This window comes from Diorhabda carinulata, chromosome 2 (assembly GCF_026250575.1).
Source record: "Diorhabda carinulata isolate Delta chromosome 2, icDioCari1.1, whole genome shotgun sequence".
Lineage (NCBI taxonomy): Eukaryota > Metazoa > Arthropoda > Insecta > Coleoptera > Chrysomelidae > Diorhabda > Diorhabda carinulata.
Window position 1 is genome coordinate 31,525,838 of NC_079461.1, and position 18,456 is coordinate 31,544,293.

General features: G+C 34.0%; 1 protein-coding gene across 2 annotated transcripts in view; it reads left to right on the top strand.

Annotated features, from left to right (window-relative positions):
- LOC130890650 (probable multidrug resistance-associated protein lethal(2)03659) overlaps positions 1 to 18,057 on the top strand; it is a 37,458-nt gene extending 19,401 nt beyond the window's left edge. For both annotated transcript variants that reach the window (XM_057794850.1, XM_057794849.1), the window contains exons 4-14: positions 481 to 739; positions 3,415 to 3,586; positions 4,897 to 5,053; positions 9,409 to 10,662; positions 11,601 to 11,994; positions 12,578 to 12,728; positions 13,671 to 13,901; positions 14,940 to 15,165; positions 15,274 to 15,559; positions 15,614 to 15,910; positions 17,799 to 18,057. In XM_057794850.1, coding sequence (XP_057650833.1) covers positions 481 to 739; positions 3,415 to 3,586; positions 4,897 to 5,053; positions 9,409 to 10,662; positions 11,601 to 11,994; positions 12,578 to 12,728; positions 13,671 to 13,901; positions 14,940 to 15,165; positions 15,274 to 15,559; positions 15,614 to 15,910; positions 17,799 to 17,966 — 3,595 coding nt within the window. In that variant the 3' untranslated portion in view covers positions 17,967 to 18,057. The remainder of the gene's footprint in view (positions 1 to 480; positions 740 to 3,414; positions 3,587 to 4,896; positions 5,054 to 9,408; positions 10,663 to 11,600; positions 11,995 to 12,577; positions 12,729 to 13,670; positions 13,902 to 14,939; positions 15,166 to 15,273; positions 15,560 to 15,613; positions 15,911 to 17,798) is intronic.
- Positions 18,058 to 18,456: the final 399 nt, after the last annotated feature.

Here is an 18,456-nt window from a genome sequence, read left to right on the forward strand (position 1 = left end):
ACTGTTCCCTGGATTTCTCAGGTAGCTAGTCGCTGCAGTTGCCGATTCAACAACATCTTCTGATGTGCACTTTAAACGTTCTTCACTAATACTTTCCATTACTAATAATAATACTACATACTACACTTTGAAATAGCCTCGCCGTCAATGCTCGTTACAGTAGTAGGGATTAGTACGGTCGCTCAAGCAGGTATACTTGACTACTATTGTCAGTTCTATTTTGTCTGTTAGAAAGTGGAGAGCACTGCGAGGGTATCTACTTTCGTTGTTTTTACTGGATACCGAGATAGAATATATATTTTATTCTGGGGTACAGAATTTAGTACTTTGATTATTATTTACTACTAGTAGATTAAAAGGAAGCTGGTAAATCTTTTGCATCGCAAAGTATGTTCCAATACAATATATATTTAAAAAAATCTGTGCTTATTTATTGTCTTCTAAAAACAAAAATAATGAGCGTCTGTGTAATTTTTGCAGAATTATTCAACCAGCCCTTATTTCAAGATTGATGAGTTTGTATCAAACCGTAGAAATAAAAAATAGATGGAACGAAATTTACTTAAACGCCTTATTTGTTATGGTTGCTTCTTTCGCGTACATAATAGTAAATCATTTTTATAATTTGAAAATGGCGGAAGTCGGATTGAAGATGAGAGTAGCTTGTTGTTCTCTAATGTACCGAAAAACACTAAAGTTAAATAAACGCGTTCTTGTAGAAACAACAGTTGGCAAAATGGTAAGTTGTTTTATCAACATAGTACAAATTATTATTTTTTTTAACCAAACAAATCGATTTTAATTCTTACTGTATACCTCGTTAGGTTAAGATCGTGAATTAATTTTTTGTCATAATTGTCATAGTTAAAATGTGATACCACAAATTGTTGAAGGGGCGTTTTTACTCCAAAATTTGGTAAATATACTTGAAAATTATTTACTTATCCCAAAAACAATAGGACAATTACTGAGACACAGACTGTTTGTTTTTTCTCGAGCTGAGGTTTACTTATACATTAACGTTTTTCATTTTTTTTTGTCAACTATTCACTGTGATTTTGGAAACCAAGATCACAGCGATATGTCTAGCCTCCCCTCTCTACCACAAAACTTAATAACCACTGCCTCTTCCACCTCCTAAAACCAACCTAACCAGAAAAATCCAAATATTCACTGTCCACCTTTATCATATGCTGCAGCTACCTTATCAAAATCACCACCGCCTTCTGTTCCCAACACTGTACATTAAAGCATCGTCTCTCCTACCCCAACCTCAAGGAGACACTTAACTGCCCGACGGAAATTAAAATAATCCTAGAGTTTCTTAAAGCCACCAAGCTGTATGAGAAAATATAATTAATTTATGTATTGTAATATATTTTGTAGCAGTCCTTTGTCCAACTTATGTATCATATGATTGTTTTTTTTGTGCCAATAACCAGCGCTGTCGAGGCACTGAAAACTGAAAAAGAAATCAATTTTCAAGGGATTATTTCAATCAGTATAGATGTAAATTACAACAAGACATGGAACTCCTACAACAAGCAAAAGTCTGTATAGAGATCATGCCACGATGCGACGTCTAGAAGCTGTAATTGTAGCAAAATATCACCAAATAATAATAATAATCTTATTATATTTGCGTTAATCTATATTTTAGTTTTATACATAAAAAAATTGCTTCTATCATGCCAAATGTTGTTTTTATGATCTTAATAATACACTCTAATAAATAATAAGTACTTACAAGGGCTATAACCACTTATGACTTCAGTTAAATTTGAAAATCCAAAAATCTGAGTACTGACCCTGAGAATTTGACAACCTACTGTATAATGTAAAAAACAAAAAATAAAATCGGTCAGCTACAATGTCGGCACATAAAACTTTCTAATTCAACAGTCAGCGGTATTACTTTACAACAAAAAGGATAAATTCATAAAAATTAGAACTAGAAGGTCAAATAATACAACAGAGAATGTTATTCAAGTACCAAGGAATTGAAATAACTAGTTATGGAGACTTAGAAGACTAGGTAAGGGGTCATGAAGCCACAGCAAATGAGGTCGCGGGATTTCTTCAGAACGTATAATGGCGAATCGAACATCTAAGGCAGGGATGGGGAAACTACGGCCCGCGGGCCATCTCCGGCCCGCAAAGCGTTGAAATCCGGCAAACAAAAATTAAGTACAATTTTCTTTTTATCAGACTGTCGTCAAACGCACTACCCATTTGAGGCAACTATTTTTGAACACCAGCAAATTGGAATTTTATAAGTTCTTATCTAGGTCACAATACCCTAAATATAGTTTCCCACGCCCAGAAAATAATGGCTATGTTTGGTACAAGCTGTTTGTGCGAACAAACGTTTTCAATAATGAAAAAATTGTCTTCGTAATAGGCTTTCGGATGACCTCCTGTTTTCATTGTTGAAAATTTCAGCATCACAAATTTTTCGGCTTATGATGAAATCATGCAGAAAGAAAAACAGTTCCATATGTCACATGTTTCCACAAAGACCAGACCCACAATTAGTATTTCAGAAAAATTATGGCAATATTTTTATTTGAGTAAATAATGTAATGCTTCAACTTGGCCCGCCATATATTTCGTTAGTAAAAATTGGCACGCGAAGAAAAAAGTTTCCCCAGCCCTGATCTAAGGCAAAAAACAAAAGCACGAATTTACAAAGCGACAATCAGACCTATACATTAGAAGCAAGGCCAGAAACAGAAATAAAACAACTCTTGGAGGTCACTGAAATAAAATTCTCAGGTGGATCTGTTAGACTGAGAAAGAAGCCAAAACATCAGACCATCATGTGTTGTTTGAATGGGTATTACAGCCTAAAAAAGTAATAGAACTAACATATAAGTCAATGACAGACTATAGAATGGTAAAAATAGGAAGGGATAATTTTCCAATTGATACACCACGAATGAAGTGGAATGACAACCCAATGTATTAGGATGAGGAAAGCTATCGAAGAAGGAACAGGCGATGGACCTATTATGGAAGAAAGAAGGGTAAATTATGTATACCACTTTAAAAGTTACATTGTAGCAAGCGATGGAATGAATCGATTCAACTGCATATGTTTCTGAATTCTTTCCATTTCTTTTTTCTATATTATTCGCTATCCAATATCCCTTACTCCTTATAACAAAGTTATCCCCGATATCGAGTAGTTTCAATCTTAATTCGATTCTCAATCAATTGCTTCAAGCTTTCGTGTTTTTTATAGATTGCGAAACGGTTCTTATGTCTCTTTAGTACGTTAGACAATACTTCTTAGTATCTCAGTTGCGTTTATTTTATAGTTTTTATATAACAAATTACGATTCCAGATCCTTCCAATATCGGCTGGACACGTTAAGAAATCCATTTTTTAAGTATTTTGTTTTTCAATTTCAGCTTAATCTTTTATCAAATGATGTTGGCCGATTCGATGTCGCATTCAATCATATAAATCAGTGTTGGCTAGGACCCGTATTGACTTGCATAGTAATATATTTAACTTGTTCCACCTTCGGATGGATGGGTATGTCAGGAATGATTGTTTTAATTGGATGTATACCATTACAAAGTAAGGGAATGTTAATTTTATACTCTATACTCAAATAATATTCACTTCTGTAGATTATGTTATATTATAATTATATTTATTTCCTAACTTAATAAGTAGGGTTAGCTAGCAATGACACGGTGGAAATCGTAACATTATAATACCGCATCTATGAAGAACTTATTGAATGGAATTGGATCGATTTAGCTGCACGTTTTTCGCAATATGATCCCCTCTTCACATAGTCATTGTTGTTATTCATTATTGACCTCCAAATAGACCCATCGTATCCCACTAAAAACTGCTAAAGGTGAATATACTTGGAAAAGCTAATCAAGCACCTTCGCATGCTATTTCGGGGCAAACTGTAGGGTTCACATAAACATTGAAACCTTCCACGTGCCACTCACTTATAACATTGTGTGCAGTGTCTTCTTTCTCCAAGCACCAGCGGCATTTATGATTGTCGATGATATATACAGCATGGAGACAGCCTTTTATATGATTGTATCATGTTGAAGGACCAGTCACGAGTCATAGTTCGATGGTTAAGACATCCACCTCTTAGAGACTGTATTACGAGATGTGTTAGTTACTATACCAAGAATGGGCTCTGGCCATATTAGAAGTTTTGCTGATCTTACCAGTTTTTTGCAGGCCTGCACCAGTTACATTTATAGCAGCACTGTTGCCTGAACAGATTGAATTATTGTATTTCTACGACTTAGAATAAGCATCTCTTGACTACATTCGATTACAGCGAATACTTCGGGTTGTCCAAACGAGAAAAATTTTGGGATATTCTCCGCAGAAGCCTACTAAAGCCAAACCATTCATCCTAGAGCCATCCGTATACCATTATTCAGAGCTGCGGGCATGAAGACTTCTGTCCACTGTTCTCTGTCAGTAATGTGTGCCTCCAAGCCCTTAAAAAGTGTCTATATCGTTTTTGAAAATATTTAAACAAAATTGAACTGAATTACTTATCATTTGTAACATACCTGAAGTACGTCAAATTATCATTGAATAAATTTAGTACTAATGCTATGGAATTTTGGAATGGAAATCTGCTAATGCCGTTTGGATGAGTAACACCTTCTCCTAAGCTAGATTTGAGTCTAGTTAGGAGCTACCTGTACCTATAATTTCTGTAGCCACTCTGCCAGTATGTGGAAATGACTTGTAGGTCATAAATTTAAGCCTATAGGATTCAGCTTATACGAAATATTAGACAAATAGAGTCTTGATGAGACTGAAATGATATCCATCCTAACAATTTCCTGATTACGTAGCTAGATAGACTAAATTTTTGATTGTGAATTATGTTTTAGTGTTTTTGGGTAAAAAAATATCTGAATTTCGTTTGAGTACTGCAGTACGAACCGACGAAAGAGTGAGATTGATGAACGAGATAATTAACGGTATTCAAGTCATAAAAATGTACACGTGGGAGAAACCTTTCGCCAAACTTGTGGAAATTGCACGAATGTAAGTAAAAATTGAGTATTTTAAGCACCAACAAACAATGCTTATTGGTTTAGTATTAAAACTGTATCATCCAACAGTCAGCTGGATATATTCCAGTTAGCTTACCGTAGTATTAGTTTTGTCATGAAACATCGACCACGTTAATGTTTCTTCAGATTGAAGAATAACCAAAAAGCACACACCCACAAATATTGATTAAACATTTTGTGTTGTATTCAATATTATGCAAAAAAATTGTTAAAAAGGATTTAAATTTTTGATGAGTATACCGAGAAATTGATTGGCTGTATTATTTAATTCATCACTGGACTTATACAGAGATGAAAAGTTGAGGAATAATATTTGGAAAGTAGTTGTGAACGAATAAAAACGATTATTTTATAAATTTTCTAAAATTTTTATATGAAACTACAAGCCTTTACAAGTAGCCAAGAGCCAACATACGAGATATCGTTTTCCAAACATGTTGGATATCTCTTGGAGAATGTCAATATCGATTTATGCCTGGGATATCAACAATAGATGCTAATCATATTTTGAATTAAATTATAGAAAAATGTTACGATCAAAATTTGAATACCCACATTCTATTTAGACTTAGAGAGACGTCAAGTCAAAATTGCAGGTCCCAAAAACATTAATAGAGCTCAACAAAATGATGATGACTAAAGAATTGTATATAAACTGTAGAGTCAGAGAGGGTGACGCGCTATCAACAACTCTATTTAATATAGCACTACCCGGGGTTATAAAAGGCTGCAAGCTGACAGGTACAATGTCTACTAAAGTGGTCCAAATATTGGCATAAGCAAATGATTTGCCCATCTTCTTATATATTAAAAAAATTGATGATTTCTATTCCGAGTCCGTTCAGGCGTTCTACCCAACCGATTTGCTTAATTTTTTTTTTCAATGAAAGATATTGATGCACAGATCAGCCATCAATCATCGGAATTCATCTAATTTTCACCATTCTCAAGTTATACTCAAATGCGATTTCCCCCTGTACATTACTTATGGGAGTTTTTCACATATACACGTTCTATCCTCAATACCTCAGGTTCTATTCAAGATAGAGACTTCGTTTTGATTTGAGAACACTTGCTGAAACATCCTCTTTCTTTTGAGTTTTTGAACACTTAAATCGGTTGAGTTGGAGAGGAGCTAGGCGCGGACATTCAATGTGGAGTTATGGATTTTTGTAGGTTTTTGGCAATTTTTCTACATTCAAAGATCTATACCTCAGGTTCTAATATAGATACAGAGTTCGTTCTTTTCTATTATAATGATTTCTGATACTTATTTAATGGATTCGATGCGAGCGAAGCCGCGGGTAAAATCTAGTAATAATGAAAAGAGTAAAGAGCCTAAAGGAAACATTCTTGACGATCTAACATGAAGCTAATAAAAGGGAACTAGAGATAAATAAAGGGAAGACTGAGGAGTACATGGTGCTGAATAGAAAACATGATGCTAAGTATAAAAATATAGTGATAGAGAAATATATATTCGAAGTGGTTAATAATTTTATATACTAGAGAGTTAACAACCAAAATGGAGGAGAAAAGATGAATTTATAAGAGTTGATGAAGAAAAATTTAACACCTTCGAAAGAAAAATGATACGAAGAATATATGGACCCAAAAAATTTGATAATGAACAATAGCACTGATATTGGAGAAATCGTAAATTAAGAAACTATCACAGATTTATAAAATCGAAGATTGATAGGACTCATAAAACGGATCATGAAGTTAACATAATAACAAAATGGAAAAAGTTGGAAGAAAATGAGGAAGTCAAGTGACAACCAGGACAGGAAAAAAGGTAAAAAAATAGCGGAAGAAGCCAAAACATGCAAGGAAATTTAGTTCGAAGAAAAATTAATAGAACGTGGATGAACTCACCACTTGAAACAAGTCAAGATTGTTCAGCAATGAATCACCAAAGTAGACAAATTTCAATATATATATTCGGATCTTTCGAAAACTTATGTATGCATCATCTGGGACTGAAATATTTTTTTTGAACCCAGAAATGGCCAATTGGTTTGTTACACAATAACAAGCAGATTAAAAATAAATTGTTGTTTTTGGAAACACAAGCAAGCAGTGAAAATTTATAAAACTAGAAGAAAAATAACTAAAACAGTATACAAAAGAATCTATTTTTATGAATAATATGATTAATATTTGAACAATTAGAACTGAAAATGTTTAAATCCATGTGCGTGTACAGAATAGATTAAAGTCGATAATTAAATTATATAATAAGCATGATCTAGATAAGGAATATGTAAATAATTAGAATAATTTATGAAAATTAAATAGTCTATTATTTGCAACAAAGAACACTACTTAATCAATCCTAATGAGGGAATATAAATAATTAAAAAATGAGCAATCAGCGTATTATTATTTTTTTAATAGTTCTAACTTCCGTTTCTCTGGTAGAAAAGAGATTGATATCTACCAAGTTAGCCGAAAGGGTTCATCACTACCTAAATAAATGAATAAACTTTTCCTTTTCTCTTGATAAAGTATTCAAAATGAAAGTCGAAAAATTCTAAATTTCATAATTCTAATCGCGAAAACCTTTTGCATCATATAAATACAACTACTACTTTCTGAAGAAGGAGGAAAATACAAAAAGGTCATTCGGAGATGTTATCCAATATCGTCGCAGCACTTGCGAGAAAAATAGTTATTTTCTTCTTCAATGAACGAACCAAATAGCGCCCTCTATTGCGCATGCTACTCACTTCAATACTGATAAAAAAGAGCTGTTCCCGTCGTACATTTTTCTTGCCAATGTCGAGAAAGCCAGCCAAAATTGGTTGTCTTTTCTAGAAACATCAATAGGGGCGTCTCTTAGTATAACGCAGACTGCGATACAAAATCGATTTTGAAAGATATGATACAAATGGATTCCGTATGCTCTCATAAAGCAAGCCAAACAACTAAATAACTCATAACCCATACCCACCCGATTTATTGCCTCATGACTTTTTCTTTTTCCCCACTGTCAAACAAAAGATGCGTGAACAGTGATTTTCATTATCTCAATAAGTTGTTGAAGACTTTCAAAAACATGTTTCTACGATATGAGGTTCGTAGTGGAAAAAATGTTTCCAGAATTAGTTTCAGAGAATGTAGAAATGTATAGGCCTTTAGGGGAAATGAAACACTTTGTTTCGTATTTGTTTTCTTTCTGTTTCACTTTTTGTAATACTTCGTACAATTCAAAATAATTCAGGTCCTTCTTACGTTCCTTTTGTCCATTTTTTACGTGGAAACCGTTTCGATTTTTCTCTCAAGTCTTACAACGTGGAAACCCGGCTGGCATTTTCATACGCAAACGTTTCACACCGACAGAGTAGTTATTTAATGATACGAACTGGATACGAAAAAGGGTTTTATTATAACAATTATTCTACATTCGAATGCTCCCCACCCCTCGTCACACACCTTTCCATACGTATTTTCCATTGATCGAAGAAGTGCTGGAAGTCTTCTTTGGTGAGTGCCTTTAGGAGCTCTGCCGTTTTTTGCTTTACCGCTTCCATAGACTTAAATCGGGTCCCTTTGAAAGCAAATCTTTTTCTAACCTTTCTAACCTTTCAAAAAAATTTGTGCTGATCCGTTGATGCAAGAGATATTGGTCAAGAGTCAGATTTTTTGGCACCAACTTCGCACAGACTTTTGTCATGTGTAATTCCTCGTATAAAATATTTTTCTAGACGTTTCTTTATCGCTGTTTACGAGTACAGCCTCAGCAATCATCTGGATGCTCATTCGACGATCTGCAAGCACAATTTGGTTGATTTTGGTCACTATTTCCGGAGATGAAACAGTCACAAGGTGACCTAGGCGATGGTCATCTCCAGTGCTCTTTCGGTCCTTACTAAAGCGCTTATACCACCCAAAAACACGCGCACGAGATAGAGAATTGTCTTCATAAGCCTCGTACAACAATTTATAGCACTTTAAGGAGGAATTTGAGATTTATACATTGCATCCTGTATTTTGTCGCACATGGTTTTCGTCACGAGAAAAAAACACTTTCGTTTCAAACCACTACTGCACAAATACTATAATAGTGACGGAAACGTGTTTTTGGACGTGCATAGACAAGATATCTATCTATTATCTCACGCGTCTAGGACGCCCTCTAGGCGCGCAGTCTCGTTACTTAATAACCAGACCTCGTATTTCTGTAAGCCACGATTTTAATCAAATTTTATATTAAAAAAAACATTTCAAGTGTTTCTATGTTTCATATAAAAGTTGATTTATGACCTTAGAATAAAGTGATTTTGGATAAAATGTATTATATACTGCTTATTTATTTTTTAGGAAAGAGATTCGTTTCATAAGATTTACTAGCTACATCCGAGGTTTCTTGATGTCCATGAGTCTTAGTAACAACAGAGTTTCAATTGCTGTTGCCATTATAGTTTACGTTTCAACAGGAAATCCTCTAACTTCGACCTACGTGTATACAATAACCTCATATTATCGTATATTGACTTCCTTCATAATGTTCTTTCCACACGCCATATCGCAAGTTTCGGAATTGAAAACGTCGATTTGTAGATTACAGACTTATCTTCTTTTAGAAGAAAACAAAAAAAGCGAAATCAATAGAGGTTTTGCGGAAAATTTTATAACGAAAAGCGAGTGGGAATCGAAACAAAACGTCGGTATAGAATTTCATAACGTATCTGCTAAATGGGTGACTTCTCACACGGAAAATAATTTGAAGAATGTAACAATGAACATAACTTCCCCTGGTTTAGTTGCTATAGTAGGTTCAGTAGGTAGCGGTAAATCATCATTCCTACAAGTTATTCTTCAAGAATTAGAACCAATAGAAGGTTACGTGATTGTTAACGGTAGTATATCTTACGCATCTCAAGAACCATGGTTGTTTGGCAGCACCATAAGACAAAATATACTTTTCGGTCAACCGTACGATAAAAAGAAATACGATGAAGTCATAAAAGTGTGCGCTTTGATATCTGATTTGAATATTTTACCGTATGGAGACAAAACTAGGGTAGGAGAAAGAGGTGTAACTTTAAGCGGAGGACAAAGAGCAAGAGTAAATTTGGCTAGAGCTGTATACAAAGAAGCGGATATATATTTATTAGATGATCCACTTTCAGCTGTCGATGCAAATGTCGGTAAACATTTATTCGAAGAGTGCATATGTAAATATTTAGCTAATAAATGCGTCGTCCTTGTAACTCATCAATTACAATTTTTGAAATATATAAATAGAGTATTTTTATTAGAAGATGGGAATATTAGCGCTACAACATATTGTTCAGATAATCGAATCGCTAAATTCGTTAATAAATTAGAGACAAAAAAAGAAGATGTTAAAATTATAAATGAAGAGGAGAAGAAAAATAACGTGGATAAACCACGGGAAGACGAAGCTCCGCAATTGAAAAAAGAAGGGAAAGAAGTAGGAAATGTGACGTACTACGTTTATAATAATTATATAAAAGCTGCAGGACACGTCTGTAAATTAATAATCTTACTCTCTGGTTTCGTAATTTCTCAAAGCTTAGACAGTATGGCGGAATACTTCGTTACAATATGGTGAGTATATTTCATGAAATATATACTGTCAGACATAAAATTATTACTATTTCCTTTAGTTTCTCGTATTCTATTACTTTGTATTATGATTTACTAACAAGACTTTATCGTAATTGTGAAACTCTGTTATTTCGCTAAGCGTTTGACTCGCCAAAATTCCTGAAAACCATTATCAGTATATTTTGATTATTTATCTACTGTGAATTGTTTGTAGAGTATTATTGTGATCGTGGTCGACATGGTCATAAATTGTAGCGGCTATAAAAGGTAAACAAAATTCTGGTTCAAGTTTCTATAGTGGTTCAGGATCAATAAAGAGTACAGTAGCTAAATCTGACTCCTTCCTCATTTCAATTGCTTTGAAAATCCAAACACAGCAAGTTTTGCTCCAAAATCATCTACATGAGTTACTGGATTATTACTTTTAACGAGTAAATCACACGATTTGTTTGGCCTCGGTCCAAATTTGAATCAAAAGAAGAGACAGATCACAAAGACGTGTATCAGTCGCCAGAAATTCGAGAGAGCTAGCGATATAATGATACAGGAAAATTTTTCTTAGGAGGAGAAGATACTTGGTACGGGAGCCATTAATTTGGGTTTTATTTCAAGTGAAATGATTAACTTTGAAATGAAATTCGAACAGAAGAGTGTTTACTTTATATTTAAAGCACAAAATCTGTGAAAGAAAAGCTTTTTTACTATAATTTTTGCGCTCAACAGTGCAGTATCTTATTATTAATACGTGAAGCCGTAAGCGAAAGACGCAGAATCATCAGTTTTGAAAAATAAAATAGCGAAAGTCTCTTGTTTTTTCGGATATATCGATGCATCTTCACCTAATAATATCTATAATTTTAGTTGTGATGATGTATTGATGTTCAATGCCTTCTAAACGTACTTCTAGTACTATACTTTTATTGAAATTTTGTTATTAGGGTGAATATAGTACAATGGAAATCACAGACTGTCTTTCTTAACTCAACTATATCACAACAGAACTACTCGACGGATGCTCCCGTAATTGAAATTCCCTATGGTGCAAACAGGCATCAATGGATGCTTGATGTATTTGCTGGAAACGAAACTATGTACATATACGCATCGTTAACTATATTACTACTTATTGTAACGTATTCTCGTTCCACGTATTTTTATACGTGGTGTCTGGCATCGTCTGTTACGTTGCATAACAAAATGTTTGACAATATTATTCATAGCCCGATGGAATTTTTTAATACGAATCCATCTGGAAGAATCCTGAACAGATTTTCCAAAGACATCGGAGTCATTGATGAACTCATGCCATTATCTATATTTGATACGCTTCAAGTAAGTTTTATGTAATTAAAGTTGGTGTGATTTTGCCTTTATGTGATTTTTGGTGAAAACCGCAAATAAAAAAGTTTTATATGCAGATTTCTCGTTTTCTGACTATAAAAAATCTTAAAATCCTCAATCTCCCTTTTCACGATTAATTTACCATTACTCTCATGGCTTAAATTGTTAAAAAAATAACAATTACGCTTAAAATTGACATTTTCCTCACGTATTATCGCTTTTATCAACCAATTTTTACCAGATCTACATTCGCCCTTCCCCAAACTACCCCGAACCTTCGCCAAATTTCACAGTCGGGATTACACATGAATCTAGCATCCGTCCTTCCTTCGACTTGTGCACAAACATTTCTTGACCCAAAAACATCTAACTCATCACTCCATAAAACTCTCGCCAAGTCTTCATGCATCCACTCTTCATTCTCTTTAGCCCTTTTCAACCTCTTAATTTCATTTTGTCGTCTTAAGAGATATTTCTTCACTTTGTTAAAGTGTATTATTTAGCTTCTGAAGAAGCTTAATGGAATGACCATGCTGAAAATCCTCAATCCCCATAAGAAATTTTGATGTTGTAGATTGGATTAACTGTTTTATCAATTACTCTCATAATGGGAACTTTGACGCCATGGGCAATAATACCTACAGCTTTTGTTTTGGTGATATTTTATATTATGAGGGTGATATATTTGGAAACCAGTAGGGATGTGAAACGGATCGAGTCTATTGGTAAGTATATAAGATATTGCAAAATGTTATCACTATCTCAAGTCTATTCATCAAAGAAAAATAGTGAACCAAAACAATGATCAGTGTGTGATTAGCACGTGAACATCCCGGGCGAAACGCGGCATCATTTTGGTTCAAATCACTGAAAAAAACGTTATATCAGGTGTAGACATTGTTCTTAAATATGTCTGACACGGAGACAGATGATGTTGACATTAGCTATAATCCGCCTAAGAAGATATGAAGAAGTCCATGTTTTTGATTCATGATAATCGAATAAACGTTCTAGATAATTCACATCCTGGCTATCCTTCCGTGTTAAAACGATTGATAATATTAAAAAGGCGTTAATTTTTCCGTCGATTAAGTATTGCTGAAACTATAGGAGGTCATACAAAATTCGTACGGAGAATTTCATCTGAAAATGTCAGAATACAAATATACAGAAATGTCTACATTTGTCTGCAACTTTCTAGCTAAATGTCAAGTATATCCAGTTTAACGAAGTATTTTACCTTCAACGACAATGGTATTATTTGTGCATTGTGTCGGTTTCAAGAAAGAAAATATTTAAGAGACAGGGAATTTGTGCAAAAGTTCCATTGTTCAAGCCATACGCCCAGAAATTTGCGAACAAACGATTCGATAGTATATAGAGTATGTAATTCGATAGGAAAGTATAAAACGACAGTCAGCAAATGTATTCACGATGTTGTAATCCAAGGAATGGATAGACGAAGCAACAACAACAATAGCTGCTCTGCTCAAAGTATTACCAGACGGTGTTGAAGCGGGGCCCATTCTAGGTTCTAGGAGAGGCTTTAGCCATGTAGTGTTCGGTTTATAGTAAATGTTTCTTTAGTTTTTAATATTATAACAATGTAATCGCGACTTTGTTTAAATGATTAATTAGTATTCTGTATGTGAAAATTTATTTTTCAGCTAGAAGTCCAATATATTCTCATCTGACGGCGTCTCTACAAGGTTTAACAACAGTTAGGGCGTTTCAAGCACAAGAATTGCTAGCAATAGAATTTGACAAACTGCAAAATTCTCACAGTGCCGCATTTTTTATGTATTTGGGAGCACAGAGAAGCTTTGGATTTTGGTTAGACTTTTTTTGTATTCTCTACGTTGGTTTTGTATTGGTCGCTCTTTTAATTGTAAAAGGAGGTAATACGACATTTTTTTCTTAAATTTTGATTTAAACTATGATACTTTGTATTACATTTAGTATGTTATCTCAACCTTATTCGGAAAACACACAGTTGAAACTGATTTTCTGCAGTTTTGCAAATGCGTGAAAACGTTAGGCGTAATTGTATCAAGTGGACTAAAGAGTTGGTAGGCTAGCATAGAAAAAAATAAATTTTTTAATAGAATTTTAGTTTATTACTCATATTACATATAGTTTCTGTCCAGCGAGCCTCCTTTTGAGGTTTGAAAACAGAAAAAAGTCGATAGATCAATTCATGCAATTTGGATATCGTTTTCATTGATTCGTGATACGACGGATTGTGTCAATAAACAACACTTCATTCTTATTCAAATAAGAGAATCCTTGAATATTATACCATGCGCATTTCAAAATACCGATACATCATTTGCAGTTCCAGAGCCATGTTTTATCCATTGTGGCATATGGACGCAAAATTTCGGATCAAACATCTCCAAACTCTGTTCAGAATAATCGATTTCTTGTTGTTTTTGGTCTATTCCGTGCTCGCGCAGCACCCTATTTGGACAGAACTTTCGTATACCCAAATATTGATATGTTCAAGACGTTCCTTTGATATCTTTAGAGTCTCGGCTATCTCAATTAGCTTCAGTTTTGCAAATGCCGTTATCTGAAATTATTTTTTGATCGAATACAGCCTCTTGGTGCGTCCACTGCATGCATCAACCTTGGTGCTTATTTCGCCTCGTTTAAACTCAATAAACCATTCCTCAACGGTTGATCTTCTTGGAATAAAGTCCGATTAATATTTATTGAGCCAGGCCGATTCCTTTTTATCCATTATTTTTAAACTAACAAAAGTTGCTTCATTCAAAATACTACAACAGCTATTAAATTCATACACGTGTCTTTGGAAGGTTAGGGCTAATTTGAATTCATATGGATTTGATACTACTAGCATAATATGTGTGTCGGTCTAAGATTTTTTAGCCCATCTAATACTTAAAACGTAAAATTGTGTTCTCGATTTCTAGAAACATTTGGTGGCAACGTTGGTTTAGCTTTAACACAAGCTATGACGCTAACTGGAATGTTTCAGTGGGGTATAAGACAATGGAGTGAGCTAGAAAATCAAATGACGTCTGTCGAACGAATTCAGGAATACACTGAATTATCACACGAAGTAGAAGGTGATGTAGAAGATCCACCGTCCGATTGGCCACGTTATGGTCAGATTGAATTTAATAAAGTTTATTTAAGGTACACTTAATGAATATATTAAGATTGATTGCTTGTATGGAGCTTGTGGAAAATTTACGGAAAAGTCTGCCTATTTACAAGATTTTATAAAACATAGTGTTGTTTCAGATACTCAAAAAATTTGCCAGTTACACTTAGAAATATTAGTATGGTCATAAATTCTGAAGAAAAAGTTGGAGTTGTTGGAAGAACTGGTGCTGGAAAATCTTCATTAATCCAAGCTCTTTTCCGATTAGCATTCACGGAAGGTAGTATTCTAATTGATGGGATCGACACCAGTACCGTTCCATTGAATAAACTGAGATCAAAAATTTCAATCATACCCCAGGAACCAGTTTTATTTAACGGTACACTTAGAGAAAATCTCGATCCTTTTAATGATTATTCCGACAAGGTAAGTAAAATGTTTTCATCTATTAACTTATTATATATGATAATCGATTTGAAGGTTTTGTGGAGCGCCCTTGAGGAAGTCGAGCTCAAATCGCTTGTAAGTGAATATCCCGAAGGTTTAGATAGTAAAATAGCAGAAGGAGGAGGAAATTTCAGTGTTGGACAGAGACAATTGCTCTGTTTAGCCCGAGCTATAGTACGACAAAATAAAATATTGATTTTGGATGAAGCTACAGCTAACGTAGACCTCAAAACTGACGGACTTATACAAACAACTATTAGAAGAAAATTTTCGGCATGCACTGTTTTAACTGTAGCGCATAGACTACATTCTATAATCGATTCAGATAAGGTGAGAATTGATTAGTTTTTTAATAGGTAAAATGTGTGGTTTAATAATGAGTGTTCATAAAAAACCCTGTAAGACAAACGTTACAAATAGTAGCTTAATTGTAGCTTCATTGTAAATTGTATAAGATAGTCCAAATATACCATAAATCAAGTCTTGCTCTTGACTCGACACATTATCAGATCAAAACTTCATACAATCATAAAGACAAATACACCATGGTGCGTTTTTTAGGGTTCTTAGTTGGCTCTGAGTTTTCTCATACGTATTTCAGTAAAGAAGACATAATCACAAACGATCTATTCACAAACTTTTTTGCTTCGTTCCCGCGTAACCGATTTATGAACTGAATTATTTTTTAATTAATCTAATAGTTCTAATGTTCTTATTAGTTTTGTGGTACCTAAATACTCAAAATTCTTTTCAAACCTAACAAACTTACTAAAAATGAATGTATTATCTTTTCCGGATATCCTATTTTTATTAAATAGATCGCAATACTATAATTTCCATGGGAAAATGCAAAAATAAACTTTTTGGGGCTTGAAGTTAAGCCTTTTAGGTACATTTGACACTTGATAAGTATCATGTTTAATACATTAGTTTCTGTTTGGTGTTATTTTTTGGTAGTCTCATGTTAAAATGGGAATCCTGACACCGTTACTCGGGTACCGTCCATTTTAGGTTCGCCTACCGAAAGGGCTCTTCTCAATATAGTAGTATATACGAGGGCTGTTTTTTTTTCAACCTCCGATCGCTCTATGCAGACGCTACGCGAGCAGAAGAAAGCGGGCACGCGCTGTAGGCGACTGTGAAGCTCTCGCACTACACACTCCGTCATTTTTTAAATTCAGGCGTCAGTCGGCGTTGTGCTACAGCCACGTAAACATGTACACCATTATTGATGCTCCCGTCAAGTGTAAATTGCGAAGTGTGGTTCGTTTTGCTTCGTTTATGGAATTTCTAGAAGTTTCGAGGTCTTTTTTTTTAATCTATTATTTACTGAACGATTAGGCTACATTCGCGGCAACTTTCTTTGAAGAGGGTATTGAAAAGCTTGTCCACAGATGTGACAAATGTCTCAATCTCTTCGAAGAGTAACCAATCTTTTGGTAAGAAAATTATTGTTTTATATGAACTTGTCTTTTATTTATAGCTTATCGGAGGTTGAAAAAAAAACGGCCCTCGTAAATCTGAATCTATAGATTCCGTATACAATCAACCAACACCTGCCAAAAACATTGCAACTGTACCTGAAAGTGTTCATAAGAATTCGAGATTAAACATCGCTCACTAGAACATGGACTTTCAAAGACCGTTACTTAGGACTACACCTTACGAAATTAATCTCAGGATTCTCATTCTTATTCAAATCAGAATTTGAAGCTAAATGGCCATAGTCAACGACGTATATTCCCTATATGGGCTATGAAGCAGTTGGAAACAAACCCATTTCGAAATATATGGGCATGTCAAACAAGTAAAAATGTTTAAATGGAGATATAAACTAACCACCGAAATCGTGGGATTTAACTCCGTTATACTATTTCGTGTGATTTTCAAGTCGTGGCAAATAAGAGGGGGATAAGTGAATATTCGAATGAAGCGATATTTCGTATCTAATGACATTGATATGCCTTTCGAAAGATTAAGATATTTTCCATACATTATTATATATAATTTCAGAAATAGTGCTAAATAAAATACCCTATACGTTGAATTATTCTAAGCAGTTGGTTTATAAATGACAAAAGTAACAGGTACCACTGCCAACACCAGTCCACCATGGAATTTTTACGCCCCTTCGTGGATTGTTCTGCTTTCCTACATGACCCATCAATTGTAGCAATAGTTTTAGTTTTTATATTTATATTAATTTGAAAATTTTAAGGTATTGGTTATGGACGCTGGAGAAATTTTGGAATACGATAGTCCTCATCTTCTTCTACAGAACCAAAATGGTGTCTTTTATTCCTTAGTAATGAAAACGGGAGTTACTACTGCAACAAATTTAATTGCTGCCGCCGAAACTGCGTATAAACTTCGTCATACAACGTAACTTTAATGTGAATTTTTTTATTCATAATTTCTAATATTTTATCAGACTTAATTTAATAAGTTTATTAAATATAAATATTATGAGTAAGAAATATTTTTTTTTATATGAATCATTCAACTAGAGTGGGGTAAATGATTTTCCCAAAATATTTTAGCGCAAATTTAAATTAAAGTTAATTCTAAAACTGTCGCTTTATATATTTATAAAAGAAATATTTAAATATATTTTACTTCTGCTCTGTTCCCGGTATTGGTATTAGTAGATTCTCGTTCTGTACTTTGTACAGGGCAACATACACACACTTATGATTCTCCCTAGATACTTCAGTCAGTTAACTCTTTTCCAGCTCTTTTACTTGCATTTTTTCTGGTTTATTTGATATTTTCATTACTGAAATTTTTAATTCATGTTAATATTGTTCGTTATGGTAGTTTTTTTATTAGTAAACAAATTTAGGAATACTGATAAAGTGAAAAAGGAGTTTAAATAG